The following is a 17008-nucleotide window of genomic DNA, read 5'->3' on the forward strand; positions in this document are numbered from 1 at the left end:
ATGGAATAAAGTTGAGTATTACTTCAACGACGTACTTTAATTGCTACATTAAATTACATTGACCTGTTCCAGACCTCACGCCATCCTGCGTGAGCTTAGCGTGCATTTCGGCCTCCTCAAAATACAAGGTGTTGGCACTTCTGCCAACACTTCACAAGATGCCAGTGACGTACCGTTGTGTACCCAGAGTTGCCTCAATCACTATCACCCGTGACCTGGTCATATCTGATGGCTCTCCATACAACGACACCAGGAGTAACAGCACCGCGCCTCCATAAAACATGAGGACATCACCAGGTCGCCCCCATACTCGCCGCCGATGATCATCCGGAGTAGTATAGAAACGTGATTAGTCGTTGAAGACAATATGACGCGTTCATCACCAGCCAGTCCTTACCAATTACGGCAGCCTACACATGGTTCGGTAATTTCCTAGTCTGGCTGCCGCTAGTCTCCAACCAATGATGCGATATGGCACAGAGTGTTGCAGGGAGCCCATTACTTGTTCTCGGACGGCAAGTACAGGCGTGTAGGGGTTACGATGTATCTGGTGCATAGTATGGCGATCTTCCCTTGTGGCGGTCAGACGTGGTCGAATGGAACCTTGATGACGAGTGTGCCTGCCCCCAAGTTCCCACTTAGTACAGCATCGTGCCACTGTTACGCCCGAATGTTCCACAAATCTAAATATTGCTCTGTTCGACAAGCCGGCCGATTGGACACCCATAATGGCGCCCTCACAAATTCTGCGGGGTGCTGATAACGCTGTCTTAAACGTGTATCCGGAATCTCCGTGCCCTTCAGTGATCAATCAACATCTGACGGTCTTCACACCCATTATACATTGAAGCACCACAGAAACTAGTATAGGTATTCGTATTCAAGTACAGAGATATGCAAACAGGCAGAATACAGCGCTGCGGTTGACAACGCCTATATAAGACAAGTGTCTGACACAGTTGTTAGATCGGTTGCTGCTGCTACAATGGTAGGTAATCAAGATTTAAGTGAGTTTGAACGTAGTGTTACAGTCGGCGCACGAGCGATTGGACACAGCATCTCCTAGGTAGCGATGAAGTGGGGATTTTCCCGTACGACCATTTCACCAGAGTACCGTGAATATCAGGAATCCGGCAAAACATCGAATCTCTGACATCGCTGCGGCCGGAAAAAGATCCTGAAAGAACGGGACTAACGATGACTGAAGAGAAGCGTCCAACGTGACAGAAGTGCAACACTTCCGCAAATTGCTGCCGATTTCAATGCCGAGCCATCAAGTAGAGTCAGCGTACGAACCATTCAACGAAACCAATATGGGCCTTCGGAGCCGAAGGCCCACTCGTGTACCCTTGATCACTGGACGACACAAAGCTTTATGCCTCGCCTGGACCCATCAATACTGACTTTGTACTGTTGAAGACTGGAAACATGTTGCCTGCTCGGACGGGTCTCGTTTCAAATTGTATCTAGCGGATGGACGTTTACGGGTATGGAGATAACTTCATGAATCCATAGACCTTGCATGTCTTCAGGGGACTGTTCAAGCTGGTGAAGGCTCTGTAATGGTGTCGGCGTGTATAGTTGGAGTGGTATGAGATCCCTGATACGTCTAGATACGACTGTAACAGGTAACACGTACGTAAGCATCCTGTCTGATGACCTCATTCATGTCCATTGTGAATTCCGACGGGCTTGGTCAATTCCATCAGGATAATGCGACACCTCATATGTCCAAAATAGCTGCAGAGTAGCTCCAGGAACATTCTTCCGAGTTTAAAGACTTCCACTGGCCACCAAACTCCCCAGACATGAACATTATTGAGGATATGTAGAAGGCCTTGCAACGTGCTGTTCATAAGAAATCTCCATTCCCTCGTACTCTTACGGATTTATGGACAGTTCTGCGGGATTCACGGTGTCATTTGCCTCCAGAACTGCTTCAGACATTAGTCGAGTCCATGCAATGTCGTGTTGCGGCACTTCTGCGTGCTCGCGTGGGGCCTACACGATATTAGGCAGGTGTATCAGTTTATTTGGCTAGTCAGTGTATATCCTACTACGTCTGGTAACAACGCTAAACACATACAACACTAATGCACTCTACCGATGGTGAGTTACATTGACAGCTGACCATGTGTTTTGGTTGCTTCACTTTTTTTCTTTTTTCAAGGAGTGTATTCCGTAACCGCTGCCATTAACACCATCATCGTTGTGTGTGTTGTATTGATACGTGTCTTGGGTCGGCCGAGAGGTAGTTGCCAAGGAATCCTGTGATACAGAGCAAAACTAAAGAGAAACACACGTAATATATACATAACTCTGGTTTACTAAACTTCAGTTGAGCAAGTTCAACTATAGTCGAAACTATTCCGCGAGACAGGCAGATTCGTCATATACAGAAGCTGACTAGTAAGGCATCGAATGCGCAGATAGAACGCTACGAACAGACGGAGCGCCGTCTTCTTTAATCGGTTGCATGGTGGCGCTAGACACGCGTTCTGTGTTGTGAATTGGCAGGAGCCAATTCACGGGGTTTGGAGGAAGCCGAAAGGCACGCGTTTAAGCTCACGCAGGCTGGCGTGAGGTCTGGAACAGGTCAGAGAAATAAGACTAGCAAAACAGGAGGTAACTGGTAGAATACTTAACTTTAATCCATAATTGGAGAACATCACTCTTGTTGATACATTAATAACAATCTCAATATAAACTGGTAATGGCGCCTTGCTAGGTCGTCGCAAATGACGTAGCTGAAGGCTATGCTAACTATCGTCTCGGCAAATGAGAGCGTATTTGTCAGTGTAGCATCGCCAGCAATGTCGGTTGTACAACTGGGACGAGTGCTAGGACGTCTCTCTAGACCTGTCGTGTGGCGGCGCTTGGTCTGCAGCCACTGACAGTGGCGACACGCGGGTCCGTCGTATACTATCGGACCGCGGCCGATTTAAAGGCTACCACCTAGCAAGTGTGGTGTCTGGCGTTGACACCACGTTCTGCATAGGGTGTCTCGGAGCCGGCCGCAGATTGGTACTGCCAACTTCTCGACGTGGAGTACCTCGCATGGCATCGATAGCATACGACACCATGTATTAACGATACTTACACCCCGTATTAACAACACTAAAGCTGTATCAATCTGACACATCCCTTGTGCACACTGCAGACGCGTTATAACTATGAACATAAATTATTTATCTTAAACACTTCATTCACGCCGTGTCATGGGTTTTGCTCTAAAATAACATTTCGTCAGATTCAGCACACGGCGTTATAAATTTCGCTGTATTTGAGATATGGAAACCACTGCGCTGCGTAACAAAGTCTTAGCGTATAAACAGCACACCACGATACTCGAACTGAGCAGAATTATGAGATTGTTTCTAAGTAATCGCTTTCTTCGTGAAGTCTTTCTTGCTCTGTGTAGTGCACTTGTGTAATAATTACAATTCTGTTGAATGGACTTCTTGTGGGGTTAAAAATGCGGTTCACATGGAAAGGGGTACGCAGTGAGGGGCAGAGTGGTCCCCAGCCCCTCTCCAAACCCTCCCCCAAGCCTTCACAACAAACTCGCATCCTGCCCGCCAGACAGACAGACGTGTCTGTTCAGAATCACTTTAAAGAAAACTAGAACATGTAAGGGACGTTGACTAGTAGGACGTGTACCCGTTGCTCGTGAGCCCTCAAATGTATGCCGTTACTCACCACGAAACTAGCTCATATTCTGGTTACGCTCTTGCTCAGCTGTAGAAACTTGATTTAATGTGACAAGTGTTTGTAAATAATTTTTGTTTGCTTGTGTTTCAGAGCACGCAACCACCGATCACAGACTTATTTGTCGACCTCCAGGATGGCAACAGGTTGCTGGCTCTGCTCGAAGTGCTCACGGGCAAACAATATGCAAGTATCCAATTGCCATATACATCAGTAGTTGCTCTGTTTATGCTCTGAAATGCAGTTTTGATCCTGAAATACAATTCTCTCCACTGATACATTTTTCTTTTTCTTTTCTTTTTCCTATCAGAAACGGGAAAAAGGTCGAATGAGGGTGCACCATCTAAACAATGTGAACAAGGCACTGCAGATCTTGGAGCAAAACAATGTAAGTAACGGCTATTAAAACTTCCAGTAGATTTGCTTTGCACGGAGTTCTTCAGGAGCTCTAATTCTAAAATATAATATAGTATTTATTATTATTATTATTTCTTTCCTTTCTCAGACGTTATGTCTGGTTAAAAATGGAAAGTGACGCGGACCTTGATCAAGCGTCACTTCCTCTTAACTGTACGGTATATGTTACATTGCATTTAGGAACTTTCAGGTAATTGAACATGTATCAATAATTACATATTTCTGTAGTTGCGTTGATGTACTGGTGGATATTTTTGTGGCGGCGTTCGTAGCGACAAACACTTCGCTGTAGAAACGGCTTACGAAGTCACCGCCACACTTTTAATAGCGGACCGACCGGTCCGCTGGAACAGTGAACAGAAAGATGAAAACCCAAACACTCTGATTAAATAAAAGTCGGTACTAATCTTTATTAACGAAGATACAGAAACACAGTAGTGAACTCCGTGTCTACAGAAATCTGTCTAGTTCGAGTCGGAGCGGCTAGGTCAGCGTCGGCTGACGACAAACAACAACTTTGCTGCGATGAACACACAACTGACTAGCAAGTACACAAATCGGTGGCGAGTATACAACTGAGCGGCGAATACAGAACTGTCCTAGCGCTCGCGACTCCAGCGCTTAAGAAGCCAGAAGCCAGCGGTGGCGCGCGCAGACTTGCGGCGATTTCTTGTATCGCTGGCGCAGCTTATGCGGACGGCGTCCGGAATTTGATGCTGCCAACCTTTTGGCAGCGGGCTCGGTTGGCATTACTGGCTAGGATATAACAGATATTGTGTGGTATGACTCCTGTAGTTGATAGTATAATTGGTATAATGTCAACTTTATTATTATTATTATTATTATTATTGATGGAAACCTCTCGGGTTTCCAGCCGGGTGGCAGTGTGTCTGACTCATGTTCACCAGAAGGCCTGGCCGATTATTGACATTAATTGTTACAGAGTTGTCTTCTGCAATTCAGTTTAGAATATCGGGACAAGATTGCCATTTTAACCAATCAACCTCCTGAAACAGAATAACATTATGTATTTCAGACTGGTATCCGCCAAATCCGCATCCTAGTTCTCATCCGAAGACGACGTGACTTCACAGCATTCATTCTGTTCCACCGGTGGTTCATACCTTGTGTTATGTGACAATCTCTCTTAGCAATACGCAACCTGCTAACCATTGTCTCGCCGCCAATAATAAACTCCTCACAGACAAATATTACTAATTCCCTGTGAACAGTAATAAGGCCGGCCTGATGCTTAACATACCATAATATGTAACGAAATGCGACGGTGATAGAAGATAACAACTCTACTGTAATGTTACTATTTTAGCCATAATACATGTTTTACTTCCTTCTTAGATTCTGTACGATTAACACCAACACCTGCATGCAGTTGTATTCAGTCTCTATATAGCGAGTGTTGCAACATTTCCATTTTACGAACGGCTACCGGGCTGTGTCGCTCCCAGAAGTAACTCCGGTTCTGACGTCTCCAGTGCAGGAGAAGAGTACAACTAGTGTAGTCAAGCTGTTGGCGAAGCGAGCGACGGTTATCAGACCAATGTTGCATATTCGCCAGAAGATGAAGAGTATGACACTATTGGAAACTTCGTGCTATTTTAACACTGCCATTCGAGAGCTTTTCATCAGTAGTAGACGCTGGGAAAGTCAACATTGACACACATTACTATTATTACAGGGTTATTACAAATGATTGAAGCAATTTCACAGCTCTACAATAACTTTATTATTTGAGATATTTTCACAATGCTTTGCACACACATACAACAACTCAAAAAGATTTTTAGGCATTCACAAATGTTCGATATGTGCCCCTTTAGTGATTCGGCAGACATCAAGCCGATAATCAAGTTCCTCCCACACTCGGCGCAGCATGTCCCCATAAGTGAGTTCGAAAGCATCGTTGATGCGAGCTTGCAGTTCTGGCACGTTTCTTGGTAGAGGAGGTTTAAACACTGAATCTTTCACATAACCCCACAGAAAGAAATCGCATGGGGTTAAGCCGGGAGAGCGTGGAGGCCATGACATGAATTGCTGATCATGATCTCCACCACGACCGATCCATCGGTTTTCCAATCTCCTGTTTAAGAAATGCCGAACATCATGATGGAAGTGCGGTGGAGCACCATCCTGTTGAAAGATGAAGTCGGCGCTGTCGGTCTCCAGTTGTGGCATGAGCCAATTTTCCGCGGGCTACGCGTGAAACTTGCCCGCACGCGTTCAACCGTTTCTTCGCTCACTGCAGGCCGACCCGTTGATTTCCCCTTACAGAGGCATCCAGAACCTTTAAACTGCGCATACCTTCGCCGAATGGAGTTAGCAGTTGGTGGATCTTTGTTGAACTTCGTCCTGAAGTGTCGTTGCACTGTTATGACTGACTGATGTGAGTGCATTTCAAGCACGACATACGCTTTCTCGGCTCCTGTCGCCATTTTGTCTCACTGCGCTCTCGAGCGCTCTGACGGCAGAAACCTGAAGTGCGGCTTCAGCCGAACAAAACTTTATGAGTTTTTCTACGTATCTGTAGTGTGTCGTGACCATATGTCAGTGAATGGAGCTACGGTGAATTTATGAAATCGCTTCAATCATTTGTAATAGCCCTGTATTGTTGTTGTTGTTGTTGAATTCCTTATCATGCACCAGTCCATTGTTAACAGAGAAACCCTGTATTTGAATTGTATTCACCCTTAAAGTTTGTCATAGCCAAAGTGAGAACTGGTATAGCAGGCTAATCGTAAACTTTCGTTTTCAGACACGTGGGAACATATTTTTAATTTTGAAAGCTCTGTTTAGTATACTAAAAGCACTTTATTCTTTTCTGTTTCTTTTCTTGTCCATATGGGCATTGTCGTCATTTCTCCAGATTAAAAAAAAACTCACCTCATTATTATTTCTTTCATTATTATTTCTTTTTGATATGTTGCTTGTTTTTTATCGTACTCTTATTTTAATTGATTTTCAAGCCTACTTTCAAACTTACCGTATGAAGTTCTTCCGTTCGTTTTTCAAGTTTATCTGCAGGAGACGTAGACAGTATAGTGTCCCAACAAAATTTAACTGCATCAGATGTGCTCTACTATCAGATATTTCTCCTTAGTTTTAAAAGTTTCTCGCGGGCTGTTAGTGCAGATTTTGTTAAAACTGTGGCACAAGCTTTCTCAGTGTCCGTGTACCTCCAACAAGTGATAATTCATACTTGTGACTTTGTTCCAAAATTTTGCTCTTGAAATGCAAATGGTCCTATACTACTTATCTACTTATAGAACAAGTTGGTTTCTTTTCCTGGTTAAAACCAAATGGTTGTTCTACTCGACTGGCTATAGTAATAAAAACAATTTTCTGATTATTACGGACTTCTAGATACATTGCATGCATCAGGCGGAGAAATGCCGAATGACTACGTAGAAGGCTGTTGGTGGGAGACGGGTGTTTAACTTTCTGCCGACGCAGACGATGTCATTGTCTGGGCATAGGCTCATTATCACAAGGCATAGGGAAGAACTCACCTGCACAACTTACGGTATGGATTAGCCCAGCATTCGCCTGAAGCGATGCAAGGAAATCATCGAAATCATACGTCATGTAATGGGTTTGAACTTCCACATTCCTAGATACGAACCCAGTGCCTTTTAACACTGTGCCATCTAACTCAGAAAATCTGCTAGATGGTGGAAGGTATACAGGGTGTTAAAAATCAGCGTCCAATATTTTGAGAGGTGGTAGTTCTCATCAAAACAGGAAAGAAAGTCCAGGACACATGGACTCTAACGCGTATACCTTAAGAGCTATGAACACTTGTTCAATAGAATAGATGTATTTCACAGTATCCAAAAGTAACAAGAGTTCATATCTCTTAAGGTATGCATTTTAAAGCCATGTTTTCTAGGCTTTCTTTCTTGTTTTGGTGAGTACTACCGCCTCTCAAAATATTGGACACTTTTTTTTAACTCTCTGTATTTAGTGAGACAGATACGAAATATCTTAGTTTCTTACAGCCGAAGAAAACTTAAAATTTCTGCATTAGCTCATGGCCGGCCGGGGTGGCGGAGCGGTTCTAGGCGCTACAGTCTGGAACCGGGCGACCGCTACGGTCGCAGGTTCGAATCCTGCCTCGGGCATGGATGTGTGTGATGTCCTTAGGTTAGTTAGGTTGAAGTAGTTCTAAGTTCTAGGGGACTGATGACCTCAGATGTTAAGTCCTATAGTGCTCAGAGCCATTTGAACCATTTTGAACCATTAGCTCATGAAGGTATGGGAATTAGTAACGGAAAAATGGCAGAGGCAGGAGGAGACAACTTGCTTAGAGAAATTTGGTTTCATGGATGAGATAGGATAAGCACATACCGTACTGATCTTACGGTCAGAAATGGAAAAACGTGTGAGGAAAATAGCAAAAATTAAGTGGCATGAAATGTCACAAGACTAATGGCATGGACAGAAAAAACCACAGTCGTGAGGGAAGATGGGACACCAAGCCTTTCCCCGTTTGTAGCAGTGATTACGAACCGAGCGACGTGGCACCGTGACTAAAGGCACTGGACTCTCTTTTTTTTTATGGCCGGGGGGGGGGGGGGGGGCCTACGGGGGTTTTCAGATCCCTGGCCAGCCATCCAGTACGTTTTCTGTAGCTCCCTAAATCACTTAAGGTGCATAACGAGATGCCTTCATAAATGGTTGGTTGGTTGGTTGATTTGGCTGAGGAGACCAAACAGCGAGGTTATCGGTCCCATACCTTTATACAAGATACAATTATTGAACTATATGAAATAAAGTTGTCATAACTTCTGAACGGTTTGCGTTAGGACGTTCAAACTGCGCAGTTGGCCGCGAGACGTGATGGGTATGAGTATGCGCTGACGCGCCTTATTGTTGTCGGCCATTTGCACGTGAAAATGTCTGAGCGTATAGCGCTTTTGAAGGCCTGCTATGCGAGCAATAACAGCACAACTGCGCCTCAAGGGAAGTTTGCGACCGAGTTCAAGCTGAAGACAATCAGCCCAAGTGTGCTTACAACCAAGAATTTGATTCGCAGGTTTGAGAGAACCGGCAGTGTTCGTGATGACAGTGTTGGCAATGTCGGTCGCACTAAAAGGGTGAAAACGGCTGAAAACACCGGGAAGACACGCGCTGTGATTCAAACCACGCCCACGAAATCGATCAGAAGGGCAGCACAACAGGTGGGAATCAACCGGGAGACACTGCGATAAATTGTTGTTGAAGACCTGCATCTCTTCCATACAAAATTCAAACCTATCAGCCATTTAGCCCCAGGGCCATGGAACAGCGGTTGTGTTTCTCCAACACTATTGTCCACAGAATTGACGAACAGGACTTTGATGTGAATATGGTGTGGTTTAGCAACGAAGCCCACTTTCATTTGGATGGGTTCGTCAATAAGCAAAACTGGCGCATCTGAGGGACAGAGAATCCGCATTTTGCGATCGAGAAGTCTTTTCACCCTCAAGGGGTAACTGTGTGGTATGCGATGTCCAGTCACGGAGCAATCGGTGCGATATTCCTTGATGGCATGGTGACTATACGAGGGTTTAGATAATGACGTCATCAAAAATGGTTCAAATGGCTCTGAGCACTATGGGTCATCAGTCCCCTAGAACTTAGAACTACTTAAACCTAACCAACCTAAGGACATCACACACATCCATGCCCGAGGCAGGATTCGAACCTGCGACCGTAGCAGTCGCGCGGTTCCGGACTGAGCGCCTAGAACCGCACGGCCACTTCGGCCGGCTTTTATCTGTTTCCTCATCCCTTTCTGTAATATTGTCTTGCAGTTCGTTTCCCTTGTATAGCCCCTCTATACATTCCTTTCACCTTTCAGCCTTCCCTTCTTAGCGTAATACTGGCTTGCCCTGTGAGGTTTAGATGTTCGTATAGCTGCTTTCCCCTCTTCGAAAGGTCTGTTGTATGCGGCATCTATCTTTTTCGGACTTTGTTGTTTGCCTATTTGATCCCACGATGCCTCCACAATTTTGTTTCTCAAAGCAACAATCTATACATTATCTGCTGTATTCCTATCTCCCGTTTGACAGTCAATTGTTGGTGGCTGATGATCCCTTTGAAACTGTTCAAATCAGTAGTTCTTTCAATTTATCCAAGTCTGATATCCTAAATTTCCTACTTTTCTGCAGCTTCTTTTGTTTTAATTTGCAGTTCACAACCAATAGATCATGGTCAGAGCCTACATTTGCCCTAAAAGACGTTTTGCAGTTTAAAATCTGGTTTCGAAATCTGTTTCTTTCCAGTATACAGTATTTCTGTACGAAAACTGCAAGACATACAGAACAATTTGGCGTATTAATGGATAGAGCACATCCACAAGTTTCGATTCGTAATACGCGCCGATCATGAGTCCAGCAGGGGAAGGGCGTGTCAGAACATGTAGACAAACCATCCTCCCCGTACTGTAGCATCGAATTAGTTCACGCTTCCAGGTAGGCAATCCAATCAACAGATTTGGAAAGCGGGCCGCCGTCGCTGTTGCCGGCCAATTCGTGTCACTGACTTCATTGAACTACACACGCGTATCGATATGTGAAGTGTCACCTACGATGCCCATATTGAGCACTGGAGTTAACGTTGTAGAGATGCCCTGTCCACTTATATGAGTCTATTTTCTGTATATCTTGTAGGTTTCAGGCACTCGTCTTCTGAAACCTTGCATAATAAGTCTCAAATTTTCCAGTGTGCCCATGTCAGTTCCACGTACACAAGCTTTTCATATGATTCTTCACCCTAGTTTCTGCAGTTAATAAGTTGTGCTCTGTGTAAAATTCTACCAGTCAGGTCCTTCCTCCGTCCCCCAAATCCTTACCTTTCCACAATCCAGGTTTTCCTATTATTTTTCCTTCGCTTCCTTTCCCTACACTGGAATTTTGGTCCCTTGCCACAGATTAAATTTTTGTTCCCTTAGCTACCCGAATAATTTCTTTCATCTGATCATATAGTCTTTCAATACCTTCGTCATCTGCGGAGCTATCTTGGCAACTACCGGGTGGTGATAATTAAACTTTCCCTATTTAACACGTTATAACACGTAAACTAATTCCCGTACGAGTACCAAACTTGGTAGCATTAATGTCCAGAGTATGGGTGCTTGATTTCCATGCGTCACAGCGCCACCGTCCAGTTCCAACTATGGCCACGAGGTGCCGTGATCACTCATCGTGATTCATAGTATCAAACACCTCACCAGCCGCAATACACTTGTTGACGTGTCAACATGAGTTCGGACAAAACGAGCAGGATGTTATTGGTGAAGCACTATTATCAAAACAACAGTGATGCTGCAGCTGCATTTCCGGAATATAGCCGGTTGAAAGGATTACGGAAGGGTCCTCTTCCTCCACATGCTGAGCGGAGCATGATGAAGTTTGAATCAACTTGAGAACTGGGGAAGAGGCCGATGACCGGTTGCACAGAGGTGGTTGATGAAATCGCTGTTGCTATGACAACGCTGCGCGCAGTTCCCGATGGTCAGACAGTTCAACATCCCGTGGTCCATTGTACGGAAGGTGCTTGGAACCACTCTCAAATGGTATCCATACAAGATCTATATCGTACAGCAGCTTGCACGACAAGACGCACATCGACGTGTTGACTTCGCTCTCCGCTTTCTCGCAAGGATTGAAGTTGACGAGGGCTGGCCTTTGACCATCCTATGGACGGACAAAGCTCATTTTTCTCTGATGGGTGAGGTGAGCATACAGAACTGCCGAGTATGGGGATCCTCACCTCCAGTCACTGTGCATGGAGTTCCTCTGTATGGTGAACGTGTCACCGTGTGGTGTGGCTTCACGGCTACGTTCATCATTGGCCCATTCTTTTTCGAACAGGTTGGCGCTCGAGGGCCAAAGACGTGCAGTGTGACTGGCCAGCGTTACTGCGATATGTTTCGCCAGCATGTCATACCCGCCCTAAGGGAGAGAGACGCATTGCACTCAACAGTTTTCAAACAAGATGGGGCCCCACCGCACATCTATCGTGAAGTTCACCTGCTTCTCCGAAATACATTTGAAAACGGTCGAATTATCAATCGATCGTTTTCAAATGCTTGGTCGGCACGATCACCTGATCTCACTCCCTGTGATTTCTGGTTGTGGGGATACCTTAAGGACAGGCTTTACCAGGGGAACATTCATGCATGTACTGATCTGAAGCGCAACATATCAAGAGAGGTTCAAATGGCTCTGAGCACTATGGGACTTAACATCGGAGGTCATCAGTCCCCTAGAACTTAGAATTACTTAAACCTAACTAACCTAAGGACATCACACACATCCATGCCCGAGGCAGGATTCGAACCTGCGACCGTAGCGATCGCGCGGTTCCAGACTGAAGCGCCTAGAACCGCTCGGCCACAGCGGCCGGCTCAAGGGAGATAGCCAGCATACCTACGGACGTGCTTCGTTCTGATGGGCACCATATTGAGCCCCTGTTGTAGTATAATGTACCGTAGCAGTACATTAAAAGTGTTTCAATCGAAATGATTCTGCATTATTTCATTTCCCTATGTCCTTGACATTAATGCTACCAAGTTATTTTCCGTGTTATAACGTGTTAAACAAGGGAAGTTTAATTATAACCGCCCAGTATAATGCATTCACTATACTTATAGTAGCTAACCCGTATTCTGTTTTGCCATTCATCATTGGAACTACTCCTGCATTACTTGTATTTCGTTTCTTATTCATAACCCCGTACTCACCTGATGAGAAGTCCTGTTCTCCCTGCCATCACACTTCACTAGTTCAAACTACATCTAACATTAACCTATCCATATCTCTTTTTAAATTCTCTAGCCGCCCTATCCGGTTAATGGACTCAACGTCCCACGCTCCAACCAATAGAATGACAGTCTTGTTTCTTCTGACGACAAAATCCTTTTGCCAGATCCCCGCACGGAGATCCGAATTGGGGACTAGTTTATCTCCGGAATATGTTACCCAAGAGAACGGCTTGATCATTAACCGTAACAGAAGAGCTGCAAGTCCTCGCGTTAAGTATCGGTTGTAGTTCGCCCTTGTTTTCAGACGATCCCAGTACCAACATAGCCAAGACACTTTTGGTTAATATTACAGGGTGAAATCAGTCATTCAGACTCTTCCCCCTACAGCTACTGAAAAGGCTGTTGCCCCTCTTCAGAAACCACTTGTTTTTCTCTCCTCTCCGCAGATACCCCTCCAGTGTGGTTGGACCTATGGTACGGGCAGCTGTATCGTAGAGGAACGCAGTCTACCCCTTCTCGGCGAGGTACATGGTTCGCTGGGGTGTGGGGAGAGGGGAGCGGGAGGGTCCACTCTCGATAGAGTAATTTCTCAAGAAACGGTTTAGCTGTGTTGGGTCGAAGGCCTAAAAGTCGCCAGAGGCTGTATGTTTTACAGCATTAAAATGTTACAAACTTTCTACTTTCATCATTTTATTACAATTTGTAGCGTTACAGAAACTTACCATTTTTGAAATAATGAAATGTGACAGTAAGATGTACTAAGAATCAATACATCGAGTATGTACATCATTATTTTAATTACAAACATTATTTTATTCGAAATTCAAAGAGGTGGCTACAATATTTATTGTCACTGTTTACTCCATTCGTCAGAAGCACTTTAAAATTTTTTGTAGCATGCGACTGGCCTTGTTCCTAATTGTAGTCTCGTTGTTCGGGATGTAAATTTCAAGCTGGAGATGTGTATTCAACTGAAGCTTCATAACTTAATACAGATACCGCTATACGCCGTGGCCGAGTGAGGTGACGTAGTTACGGAACAACGAGATTCCAATCCCCGTCCACCAATTCAGATTAAGGTTTTCCGTAACCTGAATGTAAATCACGTGAGGCGAATTCTGAAATGGTTCCTCCAATTAGGCCACCACTGCGTCCCTCCTCAGGTCTTGCCCATTTCGAGCTTGCTCTCTTCTCAGAGATCGGCCTGACATTAAAATAAAAATCTCGTTTCTTCTCTATCTTTAGTCCCGTTGCTGGATGTCTTACTAGTTCCTCCTTAATAGTAGGAAGACAGGATTCACATTTACGGTGGTAATTTTTCATATTTATTTTTCAGGTGAAACTCGTCAATATTAGCAACAATGACATTGTGGATGGCAACCCGAAGTTGACCCTCGGCCTAGTATGGAGCATAATTCTTCATTGGCAGGTAAATAAGTGTAGAGCTTTGACATTGTGTGTGTGTGTGTGTGTGTGTGTGTGTGTGTTTTCTACAGCTACTGAAGAATACAATGGGAACATTTTCGAAATATTTTTGTATCAGCTTTTCGACAGATTTTTTACGTGTTATTGACGCTGAGGGTATATCAGAGGTAGAATATCGATATTTTCGAAATACCAAAACAGTGATTCTTTCTTGAAAAATGTATTAGCTTTGGGACAAGAAGCTGTTTTTATTTACATTTGTTATTTGAGAAGTCTGTCTGACTTACGTACAAGTTTTGGTCAAGAAATTATAAGTTTCTTGGCAACAATTTTAACGTTTTTATTTTTTAGCCATAGAACATTTGTAGAGCTGGTTAATTACATTAAACATATATTAATATAGATATCGGAGACAGAATAGTTCTTTAATTTGCAAATTAACTTTTTAAAGTTGTTTTAGCACGTTAGTTTTATGTTAGCTTAATGGAATGTTAATAATTAGTGGTCTCAATACAATTGCTAACATGAAATTATAAATTCAGATATAAGATCACTCTTTAAGAAAACTAAAATGTCCGAAAAATCACGAAGGCCTTTCTAAAACTGAGAATTTTTTGTTTTCCACGGAAGGTCTTTTTCTCTATTTAAACGTGACAGTAACACCATTTGTTAAGCATGTATAGTGACTTACACTAACATATGGCATCGCACACCTCCAATATTTTTGAGACAGTCCAAAAATTAAAAAAAAGTGCTTGCCACATAGTCTGTTTCTGTTTTCACACATGGTGTTGAGAACCTCGTAAATTAGCCTCTCAGATGCACCAGAAATCACAAAAAACATCAAATACCATGCGACTGATTCAGCCTGTCCCAGAACACTCACCATTATGCATCTGCATCTACATGGCTACTTTGCAGGTCACACTTGAAGTGTCTGGCAGGGGTTCATCAAACCACTTTCACACTATTACTCCTCCGTACCACTTTCTAAGAGCATGGGAGAAACTGAAAAGATCTCGTCGCAACGAAAAACGCTTTTGTTTTCATGATGGCCATCCCAACTCGCGTATCGATCCATGACACTATCTCCCCTATTTCTCTCTTCTTTGAACTTCTGCAGTGTCCTCTGTCAACCTAATATAGTACGGATCCCACACTGCCCACTGCTTGAATACTGCTCAGCAGTGTGGGATCCGTACCAGATAGGGTTGATACAAGACATAGAGAAGATCCAACGGAGAGCAGCGCGCTTCGTTACAGGATCATTTAGTAATCGCGAAAGCGTTACGGAGATGATAGATAAACTCCAGTGGAAGACTCTGCAGGAGAGACGCTCAGTGGCTCGGTACGGGCTTTTGTCAAAGTTTCGAGAACATACCTTCACCGAAGAGTCAAGCAGTATATTGCTCCCTCCTACGTATATCTCGCGAAGAGACCATGACGATAAAATCAGAGAGATTAGAGCCCACACAGAGGCATACCGACAATCCTTCTTTCCACGAACAATACGAGACTGGAATAGAAGGGAGAACCGATAGAGGTACTGAAGGTACCCTCCGCCAGACACCGTCAGGTGGCTTGCGGAGTATAGATGTAGATGCAGATGTAGAACAGCCGCTGCGAAATGTTAAAATTGCTACTGAGTAAGCGGTTGCCGAGCTAGTTGGCCACCCATGTACATGCAGAAGTGCTGCAAACCTGTTCCATTTTAGGCACCATTGTATTGTTTAACTTTTGATGGTTGTGAAGTAAATGGATAAAATCGGGTATCTCAGCTATTAGTGTTCAATTGTTTTCTGTGCGTTTTTAACTTCAGTGCTGACAGAAAAGTTATTGTGTCCTTGACGTACGTTACGCCAACACGTGCTAATTATATACAGTAGAAACAATGACGTGAACCATGCGGGCAGGAACCAACGAAATAAAAGTTATTCCAATAAGAACAGAAGCAGTTTAGCATGTCTAACTACTTTTTCAATTCAAGGGTGCCTGTGTGTACAGAAACAAGTCAATTTTGTGGTTCTGTTTCAGGTCCATTACCATCTGAAGGATCTCATGTCCGATCTGCAGCAGACTAACCTGGAGAAGACGCTACTCGCCTGGTGCCGACAAAACACGAAAGTAAGTTTCGTATTACTTTACCCTTCTTTTCACAATTACTTCCACTGTAACAGTTGTCCTAATCCCAGGTGACAGGCTATGAATTTTTGTTAATAAATTTATCACTTGCCACACTGAAGTTTTAAGTTCTGAGTTTTAAATCCCAGAGAACGGGCACAGTGCTTTCACATTGATACGAATAGAGCACGTGAACCTCCAATTCATTTTAACAAGAATCATTGAGCTGAAGTTCAACTTTGAGTAACGAGAGAGAATGTATTCGTCTACTACATTGCTAAATTTCAATCACTTTTTTTAAACAAACTGTCATCTCAGTGGCCAGCTACGATGATTTACTCATAGAAGTGGTTTCGTCTCAGTTACGAGTCATTTTCAAGTGTGTCAAGTGTTTATGTCGCGGATAGCACGGTCACGTAATGAAAGGTATACATTCAGACGTCTTTGTCAGCTCCACCCCTATTACTTTTACTTCCTTCGGTGGTTTATTTCGGTAGCTATGTCATCCCTCTTCAAACCTACCACATTAATAGCATCTCTCTCTCTCTCTCTCTCTCTCTCTCTCTCTCTCTC

General features: G+C 44.0%; 1 protein-coding gene across 1 annotated transcript in view; it reads left to right on the plus strand.

The window, feature by feature from the left end:
• LOC126183923 (dystrophin, isoforms A/C/F/G/H-like) overlaps nt 1-17008 on the plus strand; it is a gene marked incomplete at its 5' end in the record, with an annotated part of 927096 nt that overhangs the window by 39106 nt on the left and 870982 nt on the right. The window contains 4 exons of the mRNA XM_049926269.1: nt 3802-3894; nt 4019-4096; nt 14226-14318; nt 16349-16438. Coding sequence (XP_049782226.1) covers nt 3802-3894; nt 4019-4096; nt 14226-14318; nt 16349-16438 — 354 coding nt within the window. The remainder of the gene's footprint in view (nt 1-3801; nt 3895-4018; nt 4097-14225; nt 14319-16348; nt 16439-17008) is intronic.

The sequence above is a fragment of the Schistocerca cancellata genome, chromosome 4, assembly GCF_023864275.1.
Source record: "Schistocerca cancellata isolate TAMUIC-IGC-003103 chromosome 4, iqSchCanc2.1, whole genome shotgun sequence".
Taxonomy (NCBI): Eukaryota; Metazoa; Arthropoda; class Insecta; order Orthoptera; family Acrididae; genus Schistocerca; species Schistocerca cancellata.